The sequence below is a fragment of the Nomascus leucogenys genome, chromosome 13 (assembly GCF_006542625.1).
Source record: "Nomascus leucogenys isolate Asia chromosome 13, Asia_NLE_v1, whole genome shotgun sequence".
NCBI lineage: Eukaryota > Metazoa > Chordata > Mammalia > Primates > Hylobatidae > Nomascus > Nomascus leucogenys.
In genome coordinates, this window is record NC_044393.1 from 66,610,385 (window position 1) to 66,624,191 (window position 13,807).

Sequence of the window (13,807 nt, forward strand, 5' to 3'; positions counted from 1 at the left end):
AAGCAAATCTTGTAGCAGCAGTTTGATTTTTATAAGGCACAAGAATATATTTTACTAATGCTTTAAAATGACAGCTAGATTCTAGTATTACTTTAGAAATTAAAATTAATATTCTAACACATCTTTCGTTATTGTATTATCTGAACCAAACCTATTATTGCTGCTATTTCAGCAAATCCAGGGGCTTTTCCTTATAAAATATGAAGAATATAGCTTAGATTTCTAGTGAAGATGTTACCAGTAATAATTAATAAAATCAGTAAGCACTAAAAGGAAAATACCAAAACCAAAATATTTTGAATTAGTCATTGAATCTAAAAGAAAGGTAGATTTTTTTTGAGATTCTGTTCTAGGTGTGGTATATGTGTATTTTTGCAAAAACTATAAACAATTGTGGCAAAATGAAGGAAATATTTAAAAATAAACCTCTTAATTCTTCGGTGGATTAAGCATGAATATGTTTTTATTTTCTATGATGAATATGGAAAAATTCATTTCCTTAGCAATTTGTATGAAGCCAAAAACTATTGTCAGACTCTGCTGTATAGAAATAGACAAAAAATTGACACTCACTTTTACCCTGCCAAAAGCAAAATCTTAAACTTTTGCTTTAGTATATAAGCCAGCATTCATTGTATCCTATGATAGGTTCTGAGTGTAGGTGTATTTGCTTTCTTCCATTTTTTGTATGCATGTTTTCTTTTTATTTATTATTGTAAGTTATATGAAATTTTTATCCAAATTTTTATTTTTTTCTGATTAATAATCAGAATAATCAAATAATTACTGATAAGTTTGATGTTAATCCTTCCAGCTTTTTCCCATGGGAATTTATACTTAATAAAGGGGAGAGGTCATCATTACATAATGTGCTATTAATCTGCTTCTCCCTTTAATGTGTTGTGAATGCCTTTCCATGTCATTAGATGTTTTTCTACCTAGTTACTTTCGTGAATCATATGGCTGTACCATGATTTATTTAATCAGTTCCTCATCATTGAGTATGTAAATTGCCTCAATTTTTTTACTACTATAAAATGTCCTTCAGTACACACCCCTTTAAAAACTGACTCTTAGAAGGTGTTCTTGACTCTCTACCTAAATGTACAAATACAAATAAATTGCTTTCCAGAAAAGGTGCACTACTAATTTACTTTCCTGATACTGAACTGTGAAAATTCAGTCCTAACAATAGATATTTAAAAAAATGTTTTAAAAATGCTAAGTGAAAAAGAGCATATTATTATTTTCATTTGCATTACTTTTGGTTCCTAGTGAGTTTACTCTGTTTTTGTATATTAATTATGCATTTATATTTCTTTTTGTGTGTGAATTGCCTTTCATGTTCTTTGTGTGTTTTTATTTTGGCGTATTTGTCTTTTTCTTGATACATGAGAGAATATTTTCCCTAGCCTGTCAATTGCCTTGTAATTTTGTTTCTAGTGAGTTTTTTTTTTTTTTTTTTACAATTAAAAGCTTTAATTTTTGAAAAATTTGCTGGCAAATCTATATATCTTTTTGTTTTCTGCTTTGACATTATTCTTTTATAAAGGCCCATGCCACCCAAATATTATGTAAGCATGCGTCTATGTTTTTATTACTTCATCTTTTACATTTAAATATCTACTCCATTTAGAATTCATTGTGATGCATGTATGAGGTAGAAATCTAATTTCAAAAAGATGAGTATCCAGTTTGTCCATCATTTATTGCATGATCTCTTTCTCCACTGAATTAAAATGCCGTATTTTATAATATATTAAAGTATTACATGTGCTTGGACATGTTCCTGGACTTTCAAGATATATCAGTCTGTTTCTTTGTCATGTCACATATTATTATGGCTTTTTGATTTAATATCCAGTAATGTAAACCCTCTGATACATTATTCTTATTCCTCAAATGTTTTTGATGAATTTTCTTCCAAATGAAATTTATAATCATTTTATTCATTGATTCAACAAATATTTGTTGAATGGATATTCTGTGCTTGGTATTGTGCATGGTATTAGGATTGTTGCAAAAATTGGGACTGACAGTCCCTACTCTTATGGTACTAAAAATTCACTTCCAAAAAATCTGTAAATGTTGAAGAAGATTGCACTAATCTTATAAAATAACTTGGAGGAGAATGTAATCTTTGCAACATTAAGTTCTTCATTTTAGAAAGTTTTAAGACTCTCCATTTATTTGAGACTTTTAAAATATGTCCCAATAATGTTTTGTGAAATGTATATTTTAAGATATATATCTTATTGCTATTACTGTGTATCTTTTGTTATATTGTTACTATGAATGGGATACTCATTTAATTAGATGTCATTTTTAGTATATAGAAATCTATTTTCTTAACATAGTTATTTTTTAAACCTCGATCTATTAAACTCTTGATTCATTTACATTTGTTACACAATCATATTCTATGCTGATAATGATACTTCTTGCTTCTTCTTTCCAATATTTGTACCTCAATCATTTTTCTTGTTGAGTTGTATTAGCTAGAAGTTCTAGAAAAATGTTAAATGGTAGTAATAGCTAGTATTCTGTTTTTTCCTGACTCTAAATGTAATGCATCTAGACTTTTATTAATTATGGCATTGATTGTTATTTTGAGGAAGAAATCCTTTTTCAGGTTAATAATATATCTTTATATTCAAGTTTATTAAGAACATTTATTGGAAACATTGAAATTTTATCAGATTCCTTTTCAGTTGTTACTGAGATAATCATAGGTTCTTCTGTATTCTGTTAATTAATTTCTCAAAATTAAACTGTCCTAGTATTCTTGGGATAACGACATATAAAGTACTGTATATTTAAAACAAGTTAAAATGATAATGGTGATTTTATTAAGTGACCTCACACAATAGAAAACAGTGTAGCCTTAGAAGTTTTCCAAGTGATCATTCTACTTAGAAACAACTCTGCTTTGGGATCAGAACTGTAATTTTTAAAGTAAAGTTATCTGGGATTAATTCATTTAATGTAATTGCAAGCATGAGTTCAGGTTTCTATTTTTTCACCTGAACTTTCCTTCATGGTTTGAATATCTAGAAAAAGAAGACTTTCCTATCTCTAGACTACACATTTGATCTCTAGGTATGCATTACAATTTTTTAACCATACATGGTTAAAGAATTTAGACTCATCTACAATAACTTTGAAGCTCTGGTCTTGAAGATCCTGTGAGAAATGAGATATAACTCCTAGAAGATATAGGAGATATTTCTAGGCTTCCAAATTTTCCCTGGGAGGCTGATCTAAATTGAGTCACAAAATTATTCCCACCAGGAATGCAATAGCTTGAGCTGTTTTCTAATCTGAGCCTCTCTACCCAGGTGATCTTCTGAACTCATACTGTTCAGACTTTCATCCTTCGGAGTAGAAAGCAGCCATAGTCATGGCAGGATGAGGGCTAGGACAATTACCCAAGGAATTCTTGGCCTCTGCCATGGGATTCTGCAGACTCAGATCATATAATCAGAGATGTTAGCACTGGAGGGGACATTACAATTAGCTTTCTCCACCTCTTAGTTTATCAGTGAGGAAAACTGTCCAGAGCACAGAAGTGACTAAAGTAACACAGCCTATGTAGGTAATGTGCTGGATAAGAATTTGGAATTCACGATTTTGAATTCAGTATTTATTTCACCATTACGCTGGCTTACACATTGGTATCGGGCTTCTTCTATTATTGAAGTGAGCCATTAAGTGAATTCCATCTTGATTTGTGTCTAATACAGAGTAATAAACTATTTTATTAAATATCCAAATAATTATACATTCCTCCTTCTTACATGCAAGCCTAAGTTTGCTTGTACTATTTCATGTGGTAGCAAATCAGGACATTTCTTGTGTCTCTGAAAATACTCTGAATAACGGAGTACAGTCAGCTTTCTTGTACCACGAATATAGGGACTACGTTTCTCCCAGTCATTCTAGGGATAATTTTTGTGAAGGATTGCACTTCATAGATTAAGCTAGGTATCAGTTACCAGTGTTTTTTCCAAATAAAAAAAAATCAGGTGATATCTGTAAATGGTTCCATTGTAAATATTAAAGAACATGATGCTTAAAACAGATTAGGGAAAACTATAGAAGGGGTGGGGTTTCGGAGTGCTAATTTTGTCCTTGAATGGTAACAGCTCCATATGGTGGTGAGGTTTATGTTGGTTTGCTGTTTGCAGATGATCTTATTATTAGAATTTTTCATACCGAAAATAAACTGCATTTTAGTTTGTAAACATATGCCCTTCCAGAGTAATGCTACCAGTTCTTTGTGAAATAGCTACTGTTGTTCAAAGGATGACTATGTCCTCTTTGGTTGAGGAAAGATGACAACAAACTCAGTAATGACATGTAAAATAGGTATTACAAACCAGGTATGGTGGCATGAGCCTGTAATCCCAGCTACTTGAGAGGCTAAAGCAGGAGGATCTGTTGATCTGTGGATTTGAGGCTGTAGTGTGTTGTGATGGCACCTATGAATAGCTCTTACACTCCAGCCCGAGCAACAAAGCAAGACTGTCTCTGAATTTTTTTTTTTTTTTTTTTTGAGACGGAGTCTCGCTCTGTCGCCCAGGCTGAAGTGCAGTGGCACGATATCCACTCACTGCAAGCTCCGCCTCCTGGATTCATGCCGTTCTCCTGCCTCAGCCTTCCCAGTAGCTAGGACTACAGGTGCCCGCCTCCACGCCTGGCTAATTTTTTTGTATTTTTAGTAGAGACGGGGTTTCACCGTGTTAGCCAGGATGGTCTCGATCTCCTGACCTCGTGATCCGCCTGCCTCGGCCTCCCAAAGTGCTGGGATTATAGGTGTGAGCCACCACGCCTGGCCCCTGTCTCTGAATTTTTAAAAAAGGCATTCCACTCAGATTAATACACATTTTAATTGTGTTTTGTTGTAAATTACAACTGAATAAAAATTCAACAAATAAGTCTATTGTGGTAGGGAAAGGTCTATTGTGATCTGGAAAATATAATGGAGAAATCCAGTGGAAGAGATTTTAGTTCACATTACTCAAAAGAAAAAAATCTTATACAAGTCTTTACACTTCTAACTTGAAAAATTCTGTGCTAAAGTTTAGCTTGGTTGCTAAAATATTTCTCTTTTTTCTCAGAAGCTTCTTTTTAGCATCCTACAGACACAAGTTACTTTTAAAAATATTTACATACTTGCTTTGCAATGTATTGTTTATCAGTAGTTCTATATTCTTTGAGATAGTCTATCCAGTGTCTCTGTATTTATCGTATGTCTGTATAGATATATATTAGCAGAGAAATGAGGTCTGAAAGGGGAGAAATGTGTTCATGCTAATCATGATATAAACAATTGACTTTATCAGCAGTGTTCACAGGTCATACCTTTCCCGTTATTGTCTTACAATGAACAAGAAATGATGCTTTATCTGGTATGCATGGTAAATAATGCCCCTTGCCCTCTGCTTCATGACCACATGTGATACTTCTAACATAGATAGCACATGTAAATCCAGTGGCCTTGACTGCAACTTCAGAGAGCATTTTGGCCAAGTACAAACCCACTAGTCATGGAAAAAAAAAAAAACTAAGTCAGAGTAAATTGATGGTATTGACACTTGTCTATGAAAAACAGCATAATATAGAACAATTCTGGGATAAAATATAGATCTAAAATAATTTTAAGGATTAAATATTGCCACTGTAAGCATACTATGAGCAATTATGTTTGTAATGCAGATATATTTATAATTTTAAATCCAAGATTTACCTTAATTGTAGATTTTCCTAATTTAAGAAAGTTATTTTGAAAAAAAAATACTCGAATCTAGAGAAAGGTTGGCAAATACATATGGAACTTTGTAAAAAACATCCAGGGTAGCACGTTCACTGACTGCAGTAGCTTAGGAGTGAAAACAACACAACTGCTCCAATGTATGGCAATGGGCAAATATCCCGATTTATTCACAGAGTGGTATGTTAGGCAGCGCTTAGAATAAATGAGTTGGTTATACAAGTATCGATAAGGATAAATGTGAAAAACACAGTGTTAAGTTTTTAAAAAGTTGTAAAAAGCACAGTAGGATGTCATTTATATAAAATTTAAAAACCTCAAAAACCATTCTTCTTTGATATATATTCTAAAGATAAACATATACGTAATAGAAGTACAAAACATACATAAAATAATATACAGTATGCAGTCATTTGTGTACTTACTTTCCAAGAATATTTCAGTAGATATAGCAAACAGTTAACATGTAATATTTGGGTAGGAGGTTGGCAATTTTCTTTTTAGCACCTGCCTGTCTGCTATCATTCAAACTCACATTTAAAATGTGGCTATGTGAGATGAGAGAACTATAATATTCCAGGTTTGTGATTAGTTTGGAAACTTTTTAAAAGTTTGAATGTTTTCTTGCATTCAGAGCCTTGGTTGACATAGTTAATTCAAAATAAAACATTGTATAAAGCACAGAATGAGCAGCTACACAAAGCTACTCAATCACAGACAGCTCTATATGGATTAGGGTTTCTTGTGCGGATGACATTGAGGTAGAAAGCATGGTCATCTATTGAGAATGACGGGGCTGGAGGTATTGGATACTTGAGGCTTAGAAAATACATTGTAGAAAATGGACAAAAACCCCTCAAATTAAGGGATGAGGCAGAATAATGCTTGGCAATACCAGGGGTAGGGGGCATTCTTTCTTGGAAATATATATTTTAAATGGAACTAATTTTCATAACATCATTTCCTTTCAGGGTTACCCTCTGATCCCTATTTTACTAAGTCATTATAAAACAAAATGAGGAATTATGTGTCCTTCCCCTTTGAAGTCAATTTAACAAGATGGGGAAGAATTAGACCTCCTGAGTTCAAAATCCCTGGACTCAGATCTGTTCCTGTATATTCAGGAGAAGTGGTAATAAATTCGATGGACAATTTGGTTTAGTAGTCGATTGAGGACCCTGATGAGGTATATTTGGGAAAACATAACTTCCGCTCTCTCTCATTGACTCACGGGCCTTTGAGGAGTCCAGAAGTCATTGGAATCTGGCCTGAGGGTTTGGCTGCTGACAAACTCCTTCACCAAAGTCCATTCCTATTGCTGAATGAGAAGTGACTAGCATTGGAAGTGGCTGATTTTAAATACCACTAATGCTGGTGTGCTCCTCCCTCCCGTTGCCAGCTCTGCTTTATGTGGTTGCCTTGAGAAGCTAAGTTCATTCTGAAAATAATGCCATTGCACAAAACACTTTTGAAAGTTCTAATTTAAAATTACATCAAGTCACTTGGTCTGTTTGGCCTCAGTTTCTTCATTTGCCATGTGAAAATAATAATGCCTACTCTGTAGCAAATAAAGTCTCTATAGTAAACAAAAAAAAAAGCCCACTCTGATACTGAAAGTTGTTATGAAAAATAAAAAAGGGAAATGCTTTAGAAACTGTCAAGTGCTATTTAGATGTTACTAATTAAACCATTTCAGAAACTATACTTTTTATTTTATGGCCACTATTCACTGTTTAACTTAAAATACCTCATATGTAAACTCATCTCCCACTGACTTTTGCTGTAACAAATCCCAAATCTTATTTCAAAGTACCAAGATATTGAAAATAGTGCTAAGAGTTTCACATATGGTATGACCCTCTATATAAACTTATTTTAATTCTCCTCTAAAGATGAAAAGTCTTGTGTTGAAATTATCAGGGTATTTTATGAGAAAGACATGAAATTTAATTTCTCTGTTTTTCCCTTTTGCAGGAAGTCACCAAAGCAGTACAGCCTCTCTTACTGGGAAGAATCATAGCTTCCTATGACCCAGATAACAAGGAGGAACGCTCTATCGCGATTTATCTAGGCATAGGCTTGTGCCTTCTCTTTATCGTGAGGACACTGCTCCTACACCCAGCCATTTTTGGCCTTCATCACATTGGAATGCAGATGAGAATAGCTATGTTTAGTTTGATTTATAAGAAGGTAATACTTCCTTGCACAGGCCCCATGGCACATATATTCTGTATCGTACATGTTTTAATGTCATAAATTAGGTAGTGAGCTGGTACAAGTAAGGGATAAATGCTGAAATTAATTTAATATGCCTATTAAATAAATGGCAGGAATAATTAATGCTCTTAATTATCCTTGCTAATTTAATTAACTTCAACTGATAATTATTGAGTATCTTCTGTAAACTGCCTCTGTTGTAGTTTTTTTTTTCTCCTAATCGTTATCATTTTTTTGGAATCCATGGTTTCCTGTTAAGATGACTCGCACAGCCTACATAAAAGTGACAAAATATCATCTTATAGTACAATGCCACATATCTTTACGTTCAGTAAGAAGAGTATAGTATATGATTGTTAATGATAACCCAAACAATAAAAGTTTTCACCTTAACTGGTTGTCATAAGTAGTAGCATCCACTGCCTTATTTTGAGTTGGATTTTTATCATCGTATGAGCCCTACAAATTTAAAGTTTTTGGAACAGCACGTGCATTGAAACCATAAGAACCTACTCTGCTTTTCTGCGTGTATTGTCCAGACAAGAGACCAAGTTGCCGAGGCATCATTTAGGTGAATTCTAATTAACATTTAGCTACCTTACAAACACAATTTAAGGTTGTTTCAAAGGCATGTGCTTGCATCATCCTGATTCACTACCATGTGTGACTAACTTGGATCTGCAAAGTCATTATAAAAAGCTGTTTTTGATGGACTCATTTGGATATTGCTTTACACTTCTTCTCTCTTTTCTTTTATCAATGTAAAAATGTTATATGTTAAATACTTGGCTTTTAAGGGCATAGATCTGAAATCTGCCTCTAGCAAATAACCCATAACACTTCTAAGATATACCTGCAAGGTCAATTAAAACCTTCATAACCATACTCTATTGTTCAAAAAAGCCTTTTATGAAGGCAGAAGGAAAAAAAAAAAAAACAGAGTCCACAGTTATCACCTCAGCTGCAATCTCATCAGTTCACAAGTACCAGGAAAACATGTGATAAGTCAACAAATGTTTTATTTCAATCTGAACATTTTACATAAGTGAAGACATTGTTAGATATCATTCAGAATGTGGAATCTACACAGCTGGCATATGAGAGAAAGTTGAATTCAGTTTAATAAATGTTTATAGAAAGTGCTTGTTATCATAATGATAATAGCTCAGGATGTGCATGACAAGCTTTTAAGCGATTGGGTACACTATCTCATTTGATCTTCCGCACAACTATTAATGGTAGGTACTATTATCCCTATCTTATGGATAAGGAAACTAAGATTTAAAAAGTACAGAACATGGTGTGAACACTGCTTCAATATTTCTAAAATAGGTAAATCATGATCTCTGAACTGGAGGGTTGTCCAACCACTAGGGACAATAGAGTACTGATATTTAGTGGGCAGACTGTAATGCAGGAAGAGACAGGCATGGGCTAAACAGGGGTAGAGATCAAATAAGGGGCAGGTTAGTTTGTAAACAAGTCCATATGTAACATTTAGCACAAATACAGGATATAGGTGCTTTCAGACCCAGATGCATTGATAAAAAGTTAGGTGGTGTTGTATTTGTCTTCCTTTCTCAATGTTGCGTATCTGTGTTCTTGCCCAGTTTGCTTTATCTCTCTAGCCACACTTATTGGCCTACAATGGCATCATCACCAAAGAAGGCAATCCTATCTCCATGTGGCTTTGGTTTGCTCCCTAATGTGAACCTTGTGTTTACTCTTCCCAGGTCTCATGCTTTCCCATATCTGACCTGTTTCATCCTCATGGCTAGGATATGTGGGACCTTTCCTACAATGTTCCAAAGTTTGTAATAGAGCTCTTCTCTGCTTTGTTCCAAATTCTGCAACATTTTACTTTAAATAATGAATTTAAATACAAACAAACTTGAGCTTTGCCTATACTTTTCAAGAATGCAGAGATAAATAAATTAATAAAAATATTCATTGAGCCCTTACTGTGCACACAGCTCCATGTTAAGCCTTGTGCAGAACCCAGAGTCACTCGAGACTAAGCCTGTTACTAAGTTATGTGCAATTTAGCTCAGTGGTTTTCCCCACTTCACATTGCTCTGATAATGTTTTGGAATTCACTGCCTTGATTCCTTCTTTTCTCTGCTTATCTATGCACTATTTATTATTCTACACCATCTCAAATTCTAACTCCTCAAGAAAATCCTTCCAGATTTTTCTAACCAGGAGTTTTAACTTTCTTTTAACTACCCTATTACTTTCTACTTCCTTAACTCATCTATCATATTATATTTAGTTATTTATATACTAGGTCGCCTTGAAGAAGGGATTGTGTTTTAATAAATCTTAATAATCCCTGAGGCATCAAGTAGAGTGATTTGCATTTACTAAATGCTCAACAAATATGTGAGGGATTCACTTGAAACTAATATTAGATAATTCCCAGTCAAAGTGATCTAATAACAAATCAATTCTTCAGTTTTATAGGCAAAGTATGACTCTGATCTAACATAATCATAATTAATTTGTCAACTTTATAATTTTAATTAAGTAAATTTAATTGGTAGATAAATAAGTAGATAAAAAATAATTTACCTGCTTAACTATGTTTCGTATAGCATTGCATTTTTTCTTTGTAAAATTTAAGGATTTTGTATTAATAAACTTTTTCACAAAAGTATTAATTATTCAGTTATTCATCATATACTTTTATTGACTTTAAAAGTAATTATATTCAAAAGAGTTAGTATAGGACTACATGAAAAATTCAAGGCCAAGGCTTAATTTCAAATTTCACTGCCTTTGGCTCTATCTTTTAAAACAAAACGAAAAACTCCCACATGATATAAATGGATATTTAAGTATAATATCATTCTCATTGTGAGGAGAAAAAATAATTATTTCTCTCTAGATGCTGGAAAATAAAACAACTAGAAGCATGCCAGTATAATATTGACTGTTGAAAGAAACATTTATGAATCTGAGAAGATAGTAAGCTAGATGAATAGAACATAATTTTCATTACATTTACTTAATAATGAATGCATAATAACTGAATTAGTCATATTATAATGTTACTTATAATATATTTGTATTTTGTTTGTTGAAATTATCTAACTTCCCATTTTTCTTTTAGACTTTAAAGCTGTCAAGCCGTGTTCTAGATAAAATAAGTATTGGACAACTTGTTAGTCTCCTTTCCAACAACCTGAACAAATTTGATGAAGTATGTACCTATTGATTTAATCTTTTAGGCACTATTGTTATAAATTATACAACTGGAAAGGTGGAGTTTTCCTGGGTCAGATAATAGTAATTAGTGGTTAAATCTTGCTCAGCTCTAGCTTCCCTATCCTGGAAACTGAGAAAGGTCAATTGTATAGCAGAGCACCATTCTGGGGTCTGGTAGAACCACCCAACTCAAAGGCACCTTAGCCTGTTGTTAATAAGATTTTTCAAAACTTTATTCTTATCAGACCTTGCTTCTTTTTAAAACTTTAAATCTGTTATATACTTTGGCCGGATATGATACTCTGAGCAATTCTTGTTCTGTGTTGTCTTATGTGAAAAATAAATTCAAGGTCCTTGGGACAGATAATGTGTTTTATTTATCTTTGCATATCTAGTACTTAAAACAGCATTGGACCCACAGCTGGTACAAAATTAATTACTGTTGAATTGAGCAAATATTTATTCTAAGTGTCTCTGTCAAATGACAGAGTTGTGGTTGTGTGGATTGAGTCTCTGGAGAGAGTTCTTTGTTCTCTCATGTTCTATGCTGTGGTTCTTGCTTTATGCAAAAAGAAGTAAGTTACTTAAAACCTGGACATGATACTTAAGATGTCCAATCTCAATTCCACTGAATAAAAATATGCTTAAAAATGCACTGACTTGAAATTTGTTCTTTGGGAAAAGCTATTCTATGTGTAGAATGTTTAAGCACATTGCTATGTGCTCCATGTAATGATTATTTAGATTTTAGTGTGCTCAGAACCACGAAGTGTTTGATCATATAAGCTCTTTTTACTCGCTTTCTTTCACATATGATTGTTAGTTTCTAGGGGTGGAAGATAAAATGACACCTGTTTTTGCTGTGCTTTTATTTTCCAGGGACTTGCATTGGCACATTTCGTGTGGATCGCTCCTTTGCAAGTGGCACTCCTCATGGGGCTAATCTGGGAGTTGTTACAGGCCTCTGCCTTCTGTGGACTTGGTTTCCTGATAGTCCTTGCCCTTTTTCAGGCTGGGCTAGGGAGAATGATGATGAAGTACAGGTAGCAACCTATTTTCATAGCTTGAAAGTTTTAAAAATTATGTTTTCAAAAAGCCCACTTTAGTAAAACCAGGACTGCTCTATAGATAGAACTGTGATCTTCAGTGTCATTAAAAATTTTGTTTGTTTGTTTGTTTGTTTTTTTTTTTTGGAGACAGAGTCTAGATCTGTCACCCAGGCTGGAGTGCAGTGGCACGATCTCGGCTCACTGCACTGCAACTTCTGCCTCCCAGGCTCAAGCAATTCTCCTGCCTCAGCCTCCGGAGTAGCTGGGATTAGAGGCACATGCCACCACACCCGGATAATTTTTGTATTTTAGTAGAGACAGTGTTTCACCAGGTTGCCCAGGCTGGTCTCGAATGCCTGACCCCAGGTGATCCGCCCACCTCAGCCTCCCAAAGTACTGGGATTACAGGTGTGAGCTACCGCGCCCGGCCTAAAAAAGACTTTTTAAGATGGTGTAAATATTACTTCCTGTATCAATGGTAGATTTTTTGCTTGTCAGTCTCTAGAATTTCTTTATAAATATGTTGATTCAGTTCATTTTTGTAGATTGTAAAACAGGTAAAAAAGGAGAAAACATTTATGTGAATTAAAGGGAATACCTAATTTTTGTGTAGCGTTTATTAGCTTTTACTACTCTGGTTTATAGATCATCACACCAGAGCCTTAGTTACTTTGTGTTACAGAATAACTAATACGAGTGAATGAATGACTTACACAAGTCACTGCTTACGATAAAGGGCTTGAGTTTGTCAGCTAGAGTATGACAGAAAGTATCTAAGTTTTGGAGTCAAATAGCACTTTGTTTGAATCCCAGATTACATACTTACTAGTTATGTGACCTTAGTCAAGCCACTTCACCTCACTGAGTCTTTGCTTTTTTCATCTCTAAAATAGAGATACCCACCGCTCATAGGCTGTCATAAGGGATAGAGATAGCATATGGAATGAGTCTGTACAGCGTCTGGCACATAGGAGGCATTTACCAAACAGTAGTTATTATTTTTGTTACCATCTATTTGATAATAAAATAAATGCCCATCTGTTGAATAAAAGAAATATGACTTAAAACCTTGAGAAGTTCTTAATAGATAATTTGACTTGTTTTTACTATTAGATTGATTGATTGATTGATTGATTTATAGAGATCAGAGAGCTGGGAAGATCAGTGAAAGACTTGTGATTACCTCAGAAATGATTGAAAATATCCAATCTGTTAAGGCATACTGCTGGGAAGAAGCAATGGAAAAAATGATTGAAAACCTAAGACAGTAAGTTGTTCCAATAATTTCAATATTGTTAGTAATTCTGTCCTTAATTTTTTAAAAATATGTTTATCATGGTAGACTTCCACCTCATATTTGATGTTTCTGACAATCAAATGATTGCATTTAAGTTCTGTCAATATTCATGCATTAGTTGCATAAATTCACTTTCATGGGCTGTAATTTTATGTAGTTGGTCCAGGGTGTTATTTTGTGCTGCAAGTATATTATATTGATTCATTATTAAAGAATTTCCTACATATGTTCACTGCTGCTCAATACATTTATTTCCTTAAAATA

At 33.8% G+C, this 13,807-nt stretch overlaps 1 protein-coding gene across 1 annotated transcript in view; it reads left to right on the forward strand.

Moving 5' to 3' along the window:
- Positions 1–13,807, forward strand: part of CFTR (CF transmembrane conductance regulator) — a 185,195-nt gene that overhangs the window by 38,720 nt on the left and 132,668 nt on the right. Inside the window, exons 4-7 of the mRNA XM_003261240.2 lie at positions 7,748–7,963; positions 11,103–11,192; positions 12,077–12,240; positions 13,388–13,513. Of these exons, the coding sequence (XP_003261288.2) occupies positions 7,748–7,963; positions 11,103–11,192; positions 12,077–12,240; positions 13,388–13,513 (596 nt within the window). The remainder of the gene's footprint in view (positions 1–7,747; positions 7,964–11,102; positions 11,193–12,076; positions 12,241–13,387; positions 13,514–13,807) is intronic.